This window comes from Hermetia illucens, chromosome 6 (genome assembly GCF_905115235.1).
Source record: "Hermetia illucens chromosome 6, iHerIll2.2.curated.20191125, whole genome shotgun sequence".
Lineage (NCBI taxonomy): Eukaryota > Metazoa > Arthropoda > Insecta > Diptera > Stratiomyidae > Hermetia > Hermetia illucens.
In genome coordinates this window covers 100,066,791-100,082,787 of record NC_051854.1, presented here as the reverse complement: position 1 = coordinate 100,082,787, position 15,997 = coordinate 100,066,791, and the positions used below count along the sequence as shown (strand labels likewise).

General features: G+C 44.7%; 1 protein-coding gene across 1 annotated transcript in view; it reads right to left on the bottom strand.

Moving 5' to 3' along the window:
• LOC119659694 (G protein-activated inward rectifier potassium channel 3-like) overlaps positions 1-8,085 on the bottom strand; it is a 32,061-nt gene extending 23,976 nt beyond the window's left edge. The window contains exon 1 of the mRNA XM_038067949.1: positions 7,806-8,085. Within this exon, the coding sequence (XP_037923877.1) occupies positions 7,806-7,921 (116 nt within the window). The 5' untranslated portion in view covers positions 7,922-8,085. The remainder of the gene's footprint in view (positions 1-7,805) is intronic.
• Positions 8,086-15,997: the final 7,912 nt, after the last annotated feature.

The window sequence follows — 15,997 nt, the reverse complement described above, 5'->3', positions numbered from 1 at the left end:
TTCTTTAAGAAAAGCCTCCCTCGTGTGGATTACCCCTCCCGCCTCCGCTTTCTAAACCTTCCCTTCCTACAACAGCGTAGATCCTATCTGGATCTATGCACATTCTTTAAACTTTCCTCGGGCCTGATGGACTGCTCCGCCGCTGACGAGATTACCTGCCGTCCTGCGTCTTATAACACACGTAACGCAGATATTTTCAACGTGCCCTTCGCGGAGCTCGAAGTCTATTTTCATTCCCCGATTCCCAGGCTTTGCCGGAATTATAATACAAAACAGCTTGGTCCTTTTAACTTTCCTACTTTAAGTAGTTTTAAACGTAGGATAAGTTTTTTGCTTTCTCCTCCTCCTGAGGAGGAGGGGTTTGGAGCGCGCAATGAGGGTGGGACTTCCAACAGATCCAGACCTTAATTGCTAATTAATTTTATTACCTAATGAATCCAAAAAGCCAACTGTTGACGTTTCGTAAATCACTGTTATTTCTTTTTTCCTCCCGTATCTTGTGGATGATAAAACTCTCCAATGTGTCCAATTTGCGGAAATCATTAACCTCCTTAATTACCGTTAGGTTTTCCTTCCTCCCAAATTAGCTACCAGGTGAAAAACATCCTAAGGAAACGCGACATCGAAGTGATATCTACCAGCAGACCACGTCAACTGAGGACACGATTAAGAAGCGTCACGGACCCCAAGGAAGATAGCGAGAAAAGTGGAATCTATCAGACAACCTGCACCAATTGTGAATCATATCTCATATCATATATAAGGCATACTAGAAGATTAATAACAACGGGGTTCAGCGCACATATAAGGGAAGTAAATCTGGCGAAAGTAAAAAGCAGACCAACATATGCCCTCCAATCATTAGTAGCCAGGCACATCATCTAGGAGAAAGATGCAATAACGGAGGATAACCCAAAGGTAATTATAATAAGATGGTTAATGACTTCCGCAAATTGGCAGCATTAGAGAGTTTCATCATCCACAAGATACTCCAGAAAAAAAGAAAAAAAAATTAACAATAATTTAAGAAACGTCAACAGTTGGCTTTTTGGATTAATTAGGTAATAAAATTAACTAGCAATTAAGGTCAGGATTTAGGTCTTTAAGGACAAGCTGGACCATAGGCAGTTCAGACAAAAAGTCACCGAGGAAGAGAACAACTGGTCCTCGAAATACCGATATGTGAGGAATAAAAAACTCATTATTCGGAATTTAAAAAATGTTCATTATAACGTAAGCCGAAAAACCCGCCGCGAAGCTACTCGACTGCGATCTCGAATGGTGGACGTCAAAACGAACGCAGCCCTCTCGCTTCCTTCCAGTGTCATCTGCTTGCAGTAAGAAACGCTTCAGCCTGTCCAAAGAAATCCTCTTGGGCTTGCTACCAATGTCCAAACTGAACGAGTACTCACCACGCTCGAGTATCTTACATGGACCCTCGGCCCTCAGCTTTTGGAGGGCATCAGTCCTCAGCGGAACATGGGTACCAACTTCAAATTCTCACGGGGTGTAGGCTCGCGGCTGCGTGTGACGGGATGGCGGAGGTGGTTATAATTTGAGCACGGCCTCACGTTGTAGGCGTAACAATCCGATCTCTCCAAGGGCGTGCCTTTTGTCGAAAATCAGGTCGTTAAGGAATCGAAGGTTTTACCCGTACACCAGCTGCTTAATGCAAACTCCTCGCGGAGGACTGAACGGAGGCCAAGCAGAATGAAAGACCAAGCCTGCGACCAGAGTGGCTCGTCGTGCCCCGATGTTCAAGCGTCCCATTTTACTGCGGATGGTGCCCAGTTATCCGCTGGCATTTGAATCCCAGGAGATTTCCGAGCTCCGAGAAAGGAAAAGAAAATAACATTCCTTGGAGTGCAATGATAATGGGGGGAGCACCAAAGCGCGAAATCCACTCTCAACAGAGGGCCTCAGCACATGACTGTGCTATTATGTCCTTCAGAGGCATTGCCTCACGCCACCGCGTAAACCGATCACAAATAGCTGTCGAGATGTATAGTGTTGGAGCGCCTTGTCGACCTAGGGAATGCATCTACTTCCTTCCTAGCATGTCTAGTGACTTTACACCTTTGGCATGCAATGCACTCTTTGGCCCAAGAGTTCACGCCCTTGTTTATGGACGACTGGAAATACTTGCTGGAGACTAACCGATTCGTTGTCCGAATGGCAGGATGCGTAAGATCGTGCACCGAGCGAAACACTTCCTTACGAGAAACGGCTGAAACATATGGCTTAGGTCCCTTTTCAAAGACCTTGCAGTAGGCAGAGGAATGTGAGCCGAAGATAGGTAACTTTCTGGATTTGTATTTGGGGTCCGATTGCAAGCTCAGAAGAACTGCATCATCCTTTTGGTCCACAAGGATTGCCGAAAATTCGACTGCGGCTGGGATGTTGATCGCGAAGTTTCAGCATACATGTTGAATGTTCGATGTGAGCTGTTGATGTAAGCTAAGTGCCGAAGTAGACGAGGGGATGCTTTGTCAGGCTTTTGCCATAAGGCCAAAGTCAGAGGTCCATGAACAAAGTGAACGACCTGCCTTCAGGAGAATATCGGAAGTGCTTAGTACTCAGATACGCGGCTAATAATTCACGATTATAGCAGTTCTAATTTCGTTGAACGGGATTCAACTGTTTTGGAAAGAAACCCAACGGTAGCCAGCTTTGATTTACGATTTGGTGATGAACAGCACCAACTACTGTGTCTGAGGCATCGACGAGCACGGCTAGAGGTGTTGAGGGAATGCCAAAAGAGTAACGTCTACCAGTTGCTGCTTGTAACCACTCGCGAATCCTTGGTCTTAGGAGCAGACAGGAAGGCGTAGTGCGACGGTAGAAGTTTACCATGCCCAAGAATCCTCTAAGGCCTTTGACCGTCTTTGGAAGCGGAAAGCTCGTGATCGCCTGCACTTTGACTGCTTAAGTAGTTGTTGAAACTATTTCCGCGCAACGGCGAGCTACTGGGGTGCCCCTTCGAGAAAATTGGGGAACCAGTAGGGTTGATGTCATGCTGAACAACACGCATAACTGGCTGAAAGAAACTACATTCAGTAGTAATGCTCCGATATTTTCGGAGGAGTGCGCGAATACGGATATCGACAACTTGCTCAAAAATGATAGAAAAAGTGTTACTGTTAGAGCAGATTGAAAAATTCCTTGACGACCGAAAAGAGGGTGTTGGGTCTAATTGGGAACTTTTCTGCATATCTGCGACCTATGCTGCATATCTGCAACACCCCATAGTGACACAGGAAGTCTGCGCCTTATATGGGGACACTGATGTCAGCCAAAATGAAGCGCCACGAAAAAATCCTACGCAAGCTGCGACTCATGCTAACCAGCCTGTAACGGTTAGTTGCGATGGAGGTGGAGTTTGATGTCGCTAATTTTAGCTGGTTTCAAGACGGGCAGGACCGAGACTTCCGCCCCTTTGTCTACCAGATAATTGCCCCCGCTAATAAGGTCGTATACTATAAGGCGACGTGTTGCTACCCTTTGGGTATACGTCGCCGTGCCCCGAGTCAACTCAGTTTTTTGGGGTCGTACTAAAAGTAGTGCATTTCCGGGCTTGATCCGCAAACCGACGGTAGTATCAGCACACGCTATAATTCGATGTAGACTGAGGCGCGCGGCTACCCGAACCCTCATTTCTCGAGACAGCTGTTGTACAATTTCGAAACTTCGCACCGATGTAGGCGCTCTCGGCCTTCAGGTCGTCAAAACCGACTAACCCATAGTTGAATTTAGTGGCGTCCATCGCCAGCACGAATTGCGCTTCCAATTGGAGAAACCACGCTTCCGAGTTTCACCGCCAAAAAGGTGGTACCCTAACCGAAACGGCGGCCCAAAACAAATTTTTGCCAAACAGGGGCAACAATATTTGTTACGAAAACAGCCTACGACGCTCTTGCTTTTTAATTCCAATAGGTTGAGGAGGAAATGTGACATTCAATTATGGAGTTGGCGGCAGCTCCAGAATTGATGATCGCGAAGTTGTTAAAATTGCTGTGGTTCCAGAATTGTTGGTTGCCTTGGTCACCTTGCAGGCGTTAGCAAATTAACAGCCTTGTTTACGACGGCAGCGACGGTCTGTCACCCATCACCAACAACGAAATAACCCAATGGAAGGAACTCCTAGAAGTGCTTGACGTACTAAGGTCTGATTGGGGGACCAAGGGATGCCTTATCATGCGTCCCCTTTAACCTGTCCTTAGAAAAAGGTATCCGTGATGCAGATGTTAACGCAAGAGACTGCTCAACCCTCATCAAACCTCCAATCACTGGCCTACGCTGACATTATTCACATTATTGGAAGAACAGCCCGAGGTGTACAGTCTACCATTATCCAGTAGTAGCACTTTAAGTGACCGACTATGAACAGTTAATCAGCTCAACCATATCCCGGAAGTGGATTGAAGAGCTGTCTTCCAAATATTGGTAACAAAAGAAAAGCTAGTACCGATCGCGAAAGTAACCACCAGCTGACGATCCTTACCTTCACTTATGTGTCACTAGTGAGGCTGCGCATTTGCTCGCAGAGCAACTGAACATTGCCCCTCCCCCTCCTTAAATTCAAAAAGGTCTTCGCGATTCTGCTGGAGCTCGACAGTGGAAAAATTTTCTTACCGCGCAAATGACACAAGCTTTAAATATGTCGAACAATAGCAAACCGCATTTATGCGCAAAGTGCCGGACTCCTGTCTTTTACAAACTACCGGCTAAAACATCCCCTGGAGCGGCATGGCCAGGCCTATTCAGCATAGAAGCAAAACACACCGCCTCAGCTACCCTCCATTCATCTCCCTCTTTTCCGTATAAAGAATGTATTGAGTGTAATGTGCTAATCGGCTCCATGTGTCTCCACTCTGCAGCATGGTGCCCGAGGACCCAATCACCCTTCCATCGAAAGGTGCGGCAGGCATCATTCATCACGTCCTTGCAATAAATACAGTCGGGCGACCGATTGTGTGCAGGTTAAATTGAAGAGAACCCCTGGTCTGTGTGCTTGCACGAGGTGCTTACGATACATTTCCTTACTGAGGAAGTCAGCCCATATTTCGGAACCGTAAAGGCGGACGGACTGGACAACGCTCGTCAGCATGCGCCGCCTGCTGGGTAAGGGACCTCCGACGGTGGACATCAGCTGGCAAATCGCAAACATTCTAGCGCCAACCTTATCTGCGATTTGGTAATCTATTCGAAGAAGCTCATATTCGTGTCTATCATGATGCAAAGGTATTTCACCGCCGGCTTCGACAAAGCCATAATTTCATCAGCCTGAATAGGGAGGACTGTGGGAACCCTCCCTTCGGTCACCACAAAGACTTCAGTTTTCTACAGAGCTAGGAAGATTCCATGCGCAGTGTACGGCGAACCTACTCATCCGTGCTGCAGCATCGTCTGCGTCTCCGACCAGATGTGATTCATCAGGCATCTCAGGACTATTGTATAAGGCGTTCCAAAGGTCCGGACTGCAGATAGACTACCTTCATTCTGAGCTGTCCTTCCCGGATTTCATAGAGTAGAGCACGACCCTTTAAATAGTTCCTCAACATCCGCAATTGGCAGCCTGGATCATGGAAACGATTTTCCAGTGCTTCAAGTATATCGCACCATCTCGCAGAATTAAAGGCATTTCTTATGTTGAGGGTCACAAGGAGCAGCACTCGCCGAGGACAGTGTGCCTCGGCCAGTTTTACTAATTGGACCACTCTAAAACCACATTGTGTTAGTGAGTAGTTTTCCGCAGCATATATTGTGTCAGTCAGTCGTGGCTTGATAAGCTTCTCAAGCAGCTTCCCCGCTCTATCCAACATACAGAGCGGACGATACGCCGATTGCGCCTCTGAGTTGCTTTTCCTCATCAGTGCAAGGTGCGTAACCTTCCTGCGGGAGAAAAACACCCGCTGTCAATCATGCGTTGAATGCGCAGAGTAGCAAGTCCGCCTGTATTTACATACGAATTTTGACACTTTGCTGGGAATAACGTCGCTCTGCGTGCTTTTTTCTCCATCATGGGCATGCCCACCTTCTCTAGTTCCTTTGCAGTGAAAGGTGGGAATTCCTCAATACTCACTCCTTCATCGACAGCGTCAGTGATGGACAGGAAAGCCGCCTGCACGATTGCTTCCATTTTCGCTGCTTCCATAGAATAGGGGGACTGATGGGCGCTGAGTTTTTTGGAAACCAGCTTATACTCGAGGCCCCATGGCTCCCTGCTTGCGTCGTTGATTAGCTCCTGCCAACAGTGTGTTTTCTGTGTGTTGATTTCATGGCAGAGCTCCCTTTTTCCACTCTTATATTCTGCGGTTCTAAGCATTGAGGAAATTTTGGAGCAATATATCGAGCTATAAATAGTGCTCTGAATGAGAACTGGATCCATAAGTTGGATGGAAACTTGAATTGTTGCTCGTCTGATTTTGTTGGTTTGGCTACGTCGCCATCGAGTCCTGGTCCTGCTGAAACTCCCTCTTGCCAGACGTGCGATCGACCTTCTCTTTGATTTCGGGGAATTTATAGACGATGTGACGTTCGAGATGGTTTCAGCTGCGGGCCTCGAAATCCACGTGCTCCTGTGGTACTTCTCCATTCACAAACAAACTATGGGAGTCCACCGCTGCTGTTGGCAACGAAATGATGCAAGCATTCAATGCAACTTCTCATGCAGCTGCAGCGAATGTTACCAAAATTGTGGGCTGCTAACTGAATTTCGCCGGTTTGGTGATTTTCTTTGAAGTAGCCCCGCTCTTTCAAATCGGTCCGCTCTTCCAATCGACCATGGCAGGTTGCCCCCGGTATCGCTCCGCCACAAATACACCAAACCTTTCATACCTGAAGCGCCCAGCTTCTTTCTTCTTGGACTTCAGAGCCAATGTTAGGTCTACAAAGAATTTGGCAGCCCGTTTGGTTGTGAATTTTCTCAATATCAGTTTCAATAATGACGATAGGCAGGGAAACTCCTGGATTATCAAGTCTACCTCCCAGCCCGTATTTCATCATATAGAGAGTCATGCTGATATTGCCCCAAGTACAAAGCTATTTCCCAACTTTGACGTAGGTCTATCAATAATCTGCTTCTCCCGGCACATATTGAACGATGGCTGATCCTTTCCATCTTGAGTGCAGTGTGGGAAGACGAGCGTGGATGATTTCGTCTCAAAGTAAATCATAAAGTGAAGTTAATCAACACACTGCTCTCTATATGTCGTCGCAGAAGTCCATGAAGAATAGAAGCCGCCCCTATCAGTTCAGGGACTTGTTCGGCGAACCTTACAGTCCGAAAGTGTCAATTGGAAAACACATTCAAAAACTCGACGGGCGACTAGGTCGCCACAAACTGTATAATAACAGAATAGTTAGAAAGTAGGAAAAGAACGAGAGACTATGACACCTAGGCGTGGCCTACGTGCGTTGGTTCACCTGAACGTTCCAACTGTTCAGCTTACTTAGAATTGCAAATATCAATTAGGGATGTGGTGCCAGCGATCCTATATGTGATATTTTGATGCAAACCACTAATAGATTCGCGCTCATTAAATTTACAGCAAGATATTGGCTAACTCATCTACATTTTAAGTTCAGTAAAGACCTTGTCCTTGATTATAACATGCTAATTTGTGGCACCATCGTACGAAGAATAATTATAGATTTCAAAAGAAATGCCTAGAACATGAGTAATATTGTATTTTCGGTGGAAATAGAATTTAACAAATATTCTCCCCATTCTCCTCATCAAAGGATTTCAACTAGGTTCCAAGAAAGGCTGCATTCCAATTTCCTTAATTTATATTTTGCCTCACCTTTTGGAGGGACGCACATTATTTGTTTCCATTTCAGGTGGGTATTGTTCCTGTTTCTGAAATTCTGACCCAGAAGAATTGGTACCATCACTATGCACACAACTCACTAAATCCATTCTTAACTTGATGTGAAAAACTTTAATATTAATAAACACTTCGAAGCCAGGACACTGCCAAAAGTTATCGATAATATTCCGCGAAATTGTCAGACTAGACCAAACACCCAACGCGTATAAACTCTGAAGCGATATGGGAATCTTATTCGGAAAGCTACGACTAAGTTAACGACTTTACTGCTAGGTATATGAGAATCGGTTAGAAACAACCAAAAAAAGTTGAGGAAACAAAAGCTTCAATGGTTGTAGGTAGGGTTTTGTAATTCGCCCCAAATTGAAATGTTGATATATTTAACACTTGAGGTTTGGTATAACACCAGTTTGCTTTGGCAAGTGTTGTTTATCTATATTTTCCTGAGAACATTTGAATTTAGCAGATACCAGTTAGTCGTGACTATGCATTATTCGATTTGCACCAAACTTTCCATTTTAGTCTCACTCAAATTTTTGATTCACTAGAATTTTATTTTATTAGTTAAATTCTAGCCATTTCAGGCGACAGTCAAAACCTCCGTAGTCGGTCAAAGTAGATTCAGCGGACAGACTTACCTCAAGAACCTAAAAAGTTGGCTAAACTGGCTTTGATGATCCGCACGAAAATACTAACGTGTCACCTATGTCGACAAACCGGGAATATGGAGGGGAGTCATTTGGGGCATTTCCATCCCTTACATATTATTTACCAAAATTTAGATATCATCTAATCGATGCTTGGGACCACACTGGAACCTGGAAAAAAAAAGAAATAATATCGCACAAACCCATCGAAAAACACTCACGAAATCAAAACGAAAAAAACACGCCACCTCGACCCCGTATGGAAATCCGAGTGCCCCGATTGAGAGGACAAATCCAAAACGGATCACATCTTCAATCGATATTTCCCCTTCCGCAGATACTCATGAAGCACTCTCTCCCAAAATCATTTCGGTCTTCACGTGGATCGTAGCATTAACGGATGCAACCCCTCCTTACCCCCGCATCACCCCCCCCCCCCCACAATCTCTCAGAAGCGCACCTCTACGAAACGCTTAAAAACTCACAAAAACACACCAACCAGGCAGCAAAAACCCCAGGGAAGGACCAAGCGCAAATACAATTATTTCCACCCCCAACCAAATTTTTAACCCCAAAACAATAACTATTATAAACTGATAAATCGACTCCCTATCCACCCAGCCTGCGCAAATCCTACCAATACACTACAAAACCCTCAAGCAACATAGAGCCATCTATGAAAATATAATCGATTCAAGCTACATTGTACGAGTAATTGTCCGATCCAATCCTAGAGAAGTAAATCACCACAAAAAGAAAACTTGCTAATTGAATGCTTGCTTTTCTCTACAACATTCAAATTATTGATCAGTTTATGTTTAGCAAAAAAATACATTTTGTTGAACCATTAACGAGTTGCCAAACGTTTGATATTTGTTAAGAGTTTACACCTTTTCACGACCTGCTCCAGCAACCAGTATCCACCGGCTAAAATTTCCAGAGTTAAGTATTCTATATTTGCTTTAATTGTGCGAATTCAATTCACGTAAATTAATTTAGTCAATAAAATTATAAAAAAAAATAAATTAGATTTCATTGACATGAGGTGTTATTTACTGAGTAATTGACGTGCGCTTTTTTATTATAGTACGTCTGCAGTAATTCGCATTGCTGCAAATGTGTGTGATTTCGTAATGGAAAAATTTTAGGAAGCTCTACGTCGCCAATTTCTTGCTCAATCAATCCTGCCAGCAATGACTTCATTCCAAGTGTCAACATAAAGTGAGTTTACAAGTTCGCTTTCATCTACAACAACTGGACAACATAGGTAATACCCTGGTAATGCTGATACCAACTACCAGCATCCGGGATGCTCTATAAAAATGACCCTCTCCTAGCAACATCTTATTCTTCTTCTTCAGCCTTAGTTCAGAAACAGGGTCGACTCATCTGTTACACCATTTTACTAAGCCAAAGGCTTGACCTGGATGCAGTCGCACCCATCCATCGAAATTAGGCACCGTTGGCTCTACCAGCCTTTTGATCGTTTACTATCGACTTCAATGTTCAGACCAATCTTGGCAAGTGAATTGTCACTAGCGCGAATTACGTGACTATACCATCGAAGAAACCTTTCTCACAATTTCTACATGATCGGTGCAACCCCATATCGATCGCTTATATGCTCATTTCGAATGTGATCAAGGCATGATATGACACTAGTCCAACGCAAAATATTCAGCTCAATTACCGCGAGGTGCCGCTCGTTGCCTCATATAGTCGGCCAACACTCAAAACTATAGAGGGCGCCGACCCCGCTTGTGAACGGCTCAAAGGCGGAAGAAAAAGAAGAAAAAGAAAAACTTGTCATATTTTTAACTCCTGGTAACATGATCGAATCGAACCCATTATGGCCAGTTACTTACTTAACTTATTTTCAGTCTTCATTTCATGAGACTAAAAAGTAGGACCTAGGCTCAGGGGCTCTTTGATAGTCTGAAGTTTCAATTTAATCTGAAATTTGAATTTAGGTTGCATAGGTAAACTTTTTCTGAAACCTACCATTTTACAGCTTGAAGTTCGCCAGAGTAGTAACATAAATCATGGACAGACAAACATAGAAAACATAGAGCGAAATAATGTTTCCCTTACACCAATCTCTTGACTACCTTGCCGAGGGCTAAATGGTCACAGGGGTTAAAATATGGCCGCAAACGAAGAACTCTGGGTACCAAGCAACCCCCAGTTTCAACTAGGCTTGTCTTGCTAAAAAGGGCCTCTGCAGAGATCGAGTTAATTTCCCCGGCAACACAAAGACAATGGCAGCCAAGAATTACACCCCTACAGCACTAAAGAAAATGAAAGCACTTCGATCATGATGATCAAACCCTGAACGAATGGAATGGGACTTGTTTGACGACACCTACCCGTCCGGTTACGATACAGAGCATAGATTTTCACGAGGTATTATACTACGCTATGAGTTGATAGGTGTATACCGTAAAACATTACTCATAAACTTTGCCAACGAAAGCACGAAGGAGTGGCTCAGACACTACCGCTCTTGCTTCAACGAGGTGTGGGAGAATGTACAACTGACCTTGAAGAGGGTTTCCGAGCTACCATCGTTTTAAAAGTGCTATTTCTAGCTTCCACGAGAAAGCGTAATGGTGCTGAGTTCCTGGAATAACTTGGACTCCAGATCAACCTCAACACCACCACCTGGATGCTATTAGACAGCAAAGCCGGAAGAAGAGCCAATAGGCTAGCAACTTTCCACACTATCGGCGTTCCTTCATCATCATCATCATCAACGACGCAACAACCGGTATCCGGTCTAGGCCTGCCTTAATAAGGAAGTCCAGACATCCCGGTTTGCTCCGTTCCTTAACCAGATATTAAAAACGTCCTGGCTCTACTACGGCATTGGGACTGTCACATTAAAAGTGTCAGCTCCTAAATCCATGGAAGAGTATCAAACGATATCACGCTCTCGGATCACAGACGCATTTTTTTTCACAATGGACATGGACCCACCTCCACCCACTGCATTTCGGAATGCACGGAAGACAGATTGGACGACCTACAAAACAGAACTGAGCACTCGAATTACCATCCGTGGGAAACGCATTAAATCCATTGTAATAATCTAGAAAACAACCCAGATGACCATTACTAGCATGACAGAAGCTTTCGAAGAGAGCTGTGTACTTATAATACCAAAGAAGGGTAAAACGCCAAGGTAGAACCCAGATTTAGGGAAACAGAGTAGAACCGCAAGAGTGCTCCTTAACCGATCTCTAAAGTCTCATTCAGCCATTGCCTGGATTCGGTACAAAGAGACTCAAAGAGCACTAAAAAAGAGGAAAAGGTGTGCCAAACGATCATCATGGATACGCTTTTGGGAAGAGATCAACTCTACTGAAACAACCTAAAATATAAGGGGGACCCTTGTTAAAAAACGCATGGGTTATCTACATTTACAGAACGAAAGGTACACAGAAAGTGATAAAGCAACGGCAAACCATTTGCTTGAAATGCACATCCCAGGCAACATCCAAAATCTAATCTCGGGGCCGACAGGTACATACAGCCCTCAACCGGAAGATTGGACTCTAGCATGCGAGTAAAATGAGCATTTAACTCGTTACATAGATACAAGTCTGCAGGTCTGGATGGCATTATTCCTGCTCTAGTAATAGAACTAATAGATGAACTGGGTCTACACATTCGGAGTATGTACCGCGCTTGGCTAGCACATACTTATATTTCCCAAACCAGGTAAACCCACCTACACAGACACGAAAGGCTTCCGATCAATCAGTCTAACTTCCTTTCTACCAAAAGGACTAGAAAGACTAGTAGATCGGTTCAAAAGGGATACTTATATCCCGAGGTGGCCACTTAACTGTAGGCAACATGTCTACCAGAAAAGCAACTCGACCGAGGCAGCATTCGATGGGCTAACGGAAAAATTGAGAAACCCGATGTCAGATGAAGGGTACGCCTTAGGTGCATTCATGGACATCGAAGGCGCTTTCAATTCTACCTCATTCAGGGCGATTTGTAACGCTTCACATTCTAGAGCGGAGAAAGATCCACATATTGGACGAACAGAAAACTATTGAGGCAGAGTGTCTCCAGGGAGATGTTCTCACTCTCTATTATGGCTCCTAGTTATGGACACCTTGCTATGGCTCCTGGAGAGCACAAAAGTTTTCTCACAAGCATATGTTGACGATGTAGCCCTAATAATTATCGGCAACTTTGCGGGCACAGTCTGTGATAGCCTGATTATATAACGCTGCATATAATCCACACCTGGTGCCTCCATAATGGGATCACGGTGTACACTGGGAAAACTGGACTAGCTATTGGCACGTGGAAAGGCAATCATACGGTCATACGTCATCAGGTAGTTCTGATGCTATGGTTTCCAAATTCGATTCGGAGGAAATTGCAAGTAGAAATTTAAACCTCTGCCGACAGGCGAAAATATTTGTGAAAGAACCTGGGGCCACTAAAACGGCATTTTTGTGGTCTCGTATGACTAGGAACCCTAGTAGGGCTTTTAACGGAACACTGTTTCTTAAACTACCACATGGGAAAAATTGGAGTGGTATTCTCGGCCATATGAAGCCAATATGAGGAGGAGGAAGAGACGGCCCTGTTCTTTGCATGCAGCCGCCTGATTTGATCCCAGATGAAAATCCTTGGTAACGTTTTCTTCACGAAGAGTCTACGCATTCTCTGCCTTTCAAGAATATTCTTAGATTCGCGAAAGCCTGCGGCCGCCATAGGCGAGATACCGACGAATAGGCGATCTCCGGGGATAGTACAATGAGCCCAACAAAGGTCTGAGTGTTTTGAGCTACCATTTTGCCAGCAACTTGTTAGCACTTGAGAGAACTCATTTGGAGCTCATTTCATTAATTCCGGAGTATCCTCTGTCCAAGCCGTCCTTGATAAGGAACTCCAAACATCACCGTTTTACACAGAGCTCCTCTAATAGCTGTCTGGTCTCCTGACCTAGACCATTGTTCCATCTGAAGCGGGGTCTACCACTTCTCCTACCTTTGACATAATCCCTATGAAGTTTCCAAGCTAGATCACCCTCACCCATACGTATTAAGTGACCTATGCAATGGGCTCTGTTGACTGCCAAACATCGTATATGGGTTTCTCTCTTCGTCCTCATCAGCGGTGATTTTCGACTTGTTTGTAAGAAATTTTTGAAAAGTCCGGTCATAGGATGGATCCCTGCGTGGCCTCTGACGTGATTTTCACCCTCGTCTGGCTCTCCAGCGTTTCATAGGGCAGGAGTGGTCTCTCAGATAATACTTCGATACTTCACTTCACTTCAACACTTCTAAACGAAGCCTGGCATGTGAAAAGATTTCTCTTATCCGCAACTAGCATATCTTCAATCTTACGGGACGGAATGCATTTCTGACATCAAGGATTAGGACTAGTGGACATCAATGGTTCTGCGCCTCAGTTCAATGAATAGCATTCACAACCTCCATGAAAACGTCTACTGTAGATCTGTATGCTTTGAAGCCAAATTCTGCGGGATGAGTCTCCGGCATCACATAGCTCGTGGTTTCTTTTGCCTTAGCTGATCTTGGAACTTCCCAACGACAAGAAAAATTGCCTCCTCCAGGTATGCCATTAAATTCGTCGAGAAGTAGATCCCATCAGCTTGTGCAACATTCCCGGGATACACTCCGATCCTGCTGCCTTCTTATTTTTTATTAAGTGCTCTTCCTCTTCCAAATCTTTCATGGTGAAGAGTGCAAAATCCTCGGAACATTCCACGCAGTAATTATCAACCGGATCGTATCCATCTGGTCGATGTTAAGCGAACAGGGTCTCGCCAGAGCCTCGATATTCTTAGGTGCATAGATCTTTCTAGTGACCAGTTTATGGCTGAATCTCCATGGTTCCAAATCGACCCCGTAGCTCGTGCGCAACAGTGAGTTTTGCTTTTGTTTATCAAGCGGCGGGGCCTATTTTTAGCTGATCAGTACCTTGCCATTGGGGCGCATGCTTCCTCCAGGTCGTCTAAACTTTGTGCCAAAAGGCGAAACTAACGAAGTTCTTTCTGTAGATCTTTAATAGAGAGGGTCCTTCAGGGCACTGACGTCCCGTAGGGTCTCGTTGACGGATTTATAACTAAATTTAAAACAGCGTCTGCTGTAACACTACCCTCACCCGAAAAGTCCTCCAGCACTAGTCTGCCTGTTTTAAGAACTTCGATGAATTTCCCAATGTTGACCTTTGAGACATTCCACAGAGAGGAACTCCTTCGAACGTGGTTTGTTGATGGTCGCTCGCCGGAAAATCTTCCAAAATTCGAAACCCGCCCAGTAACGACGCCACATATCTTTTTGAAGAGCATTTTGACGCCTAGAACCCAAGTGTATTGACCATTTTTTCCGATTTTTCGGTTGGATAGGTTATGTGAGTCTTTTTCGAACCCCCGCACTCCTCTCAACCTTCAAACCAATATCGAAACTAACACCTAACACCTAACAAGTGGAATATGAGGGGGTCCACCGTTCTAATTTCTATACCAAATTTTATGGCTGGCTTTGAGCGCATATGACAGACAGAGAGTAAACTGAATTTAATTGTACTAATTAATAAACAGACGAAAAAGGACACTTCAAAGCTTGTAAGGGGCAGCTCTACAGAAGAGTAGTCATTAATGTTGCGACGACGAAACAAATATACATAGGGATCTACCGGGAAAAATATTATAAATCATCTCTATTGCAATCTATGGCAGAGACAGCTTCAGACGAAACGATGGGATAGGCCAGGACACCAGAGAAGCGGAATCTTCGTCCAAAAGTGGAGACTAAGTGGTCACCCCAGTGAGACCCACACTGGACATACCCTAATCCTATGTCAGCGGTAATGCGCCAAAAAGCCTGGGACCAACACATCTGTGGTTGGTAACGCTTTATTGTGCCCCGTGGGGATTAGGACCCGCGTCAAATCAGCAAGAGAGATTTCAACGATGTTGGTCGCTACCATAGAAATACGGGCTAGAAGGAAGAAGACATGTGCGCAAGCTACATTTCTAACCGCTACCATGGGAGTTTCCTCCAAGGATGGCAAAATGTCAGAGAGAGAATTTCTGTGGGGAATGCCTGTGGAAAAAATGGTGGAACCCGAAACGAAGCCAAAATTCAACAATCAAGGTTTCCGCGATGGACTCCTCCATTTGAAGTGCACTGATGGGGTTGCCTTAAAGTGGCTTCAGCAGGTAATCCCGGCTTTGAGTTGTGGACGGGTTCAGTTTAGTATTCGAACTGGACCAAAAGAGTCCGAAGGTGGTTAGGTACTGTCTCCATATGGTGCTAGTTTTCCTAGATAGATTAAAATTCAATCATACCAGGAAACTCTAGAGCATCATCTCCATTTTAAGAGCAAAGAACAATGATGGTCTTCAACTCATACAAGAGCTGCGCGTGGAGGAAAATTCATACACTGACAGAACCCTCGTATGGGTTATCGCACTGGCAAAGGGACTACAGAGTAAATCCTACCTTAGTAGTGGTGAAGATGTTA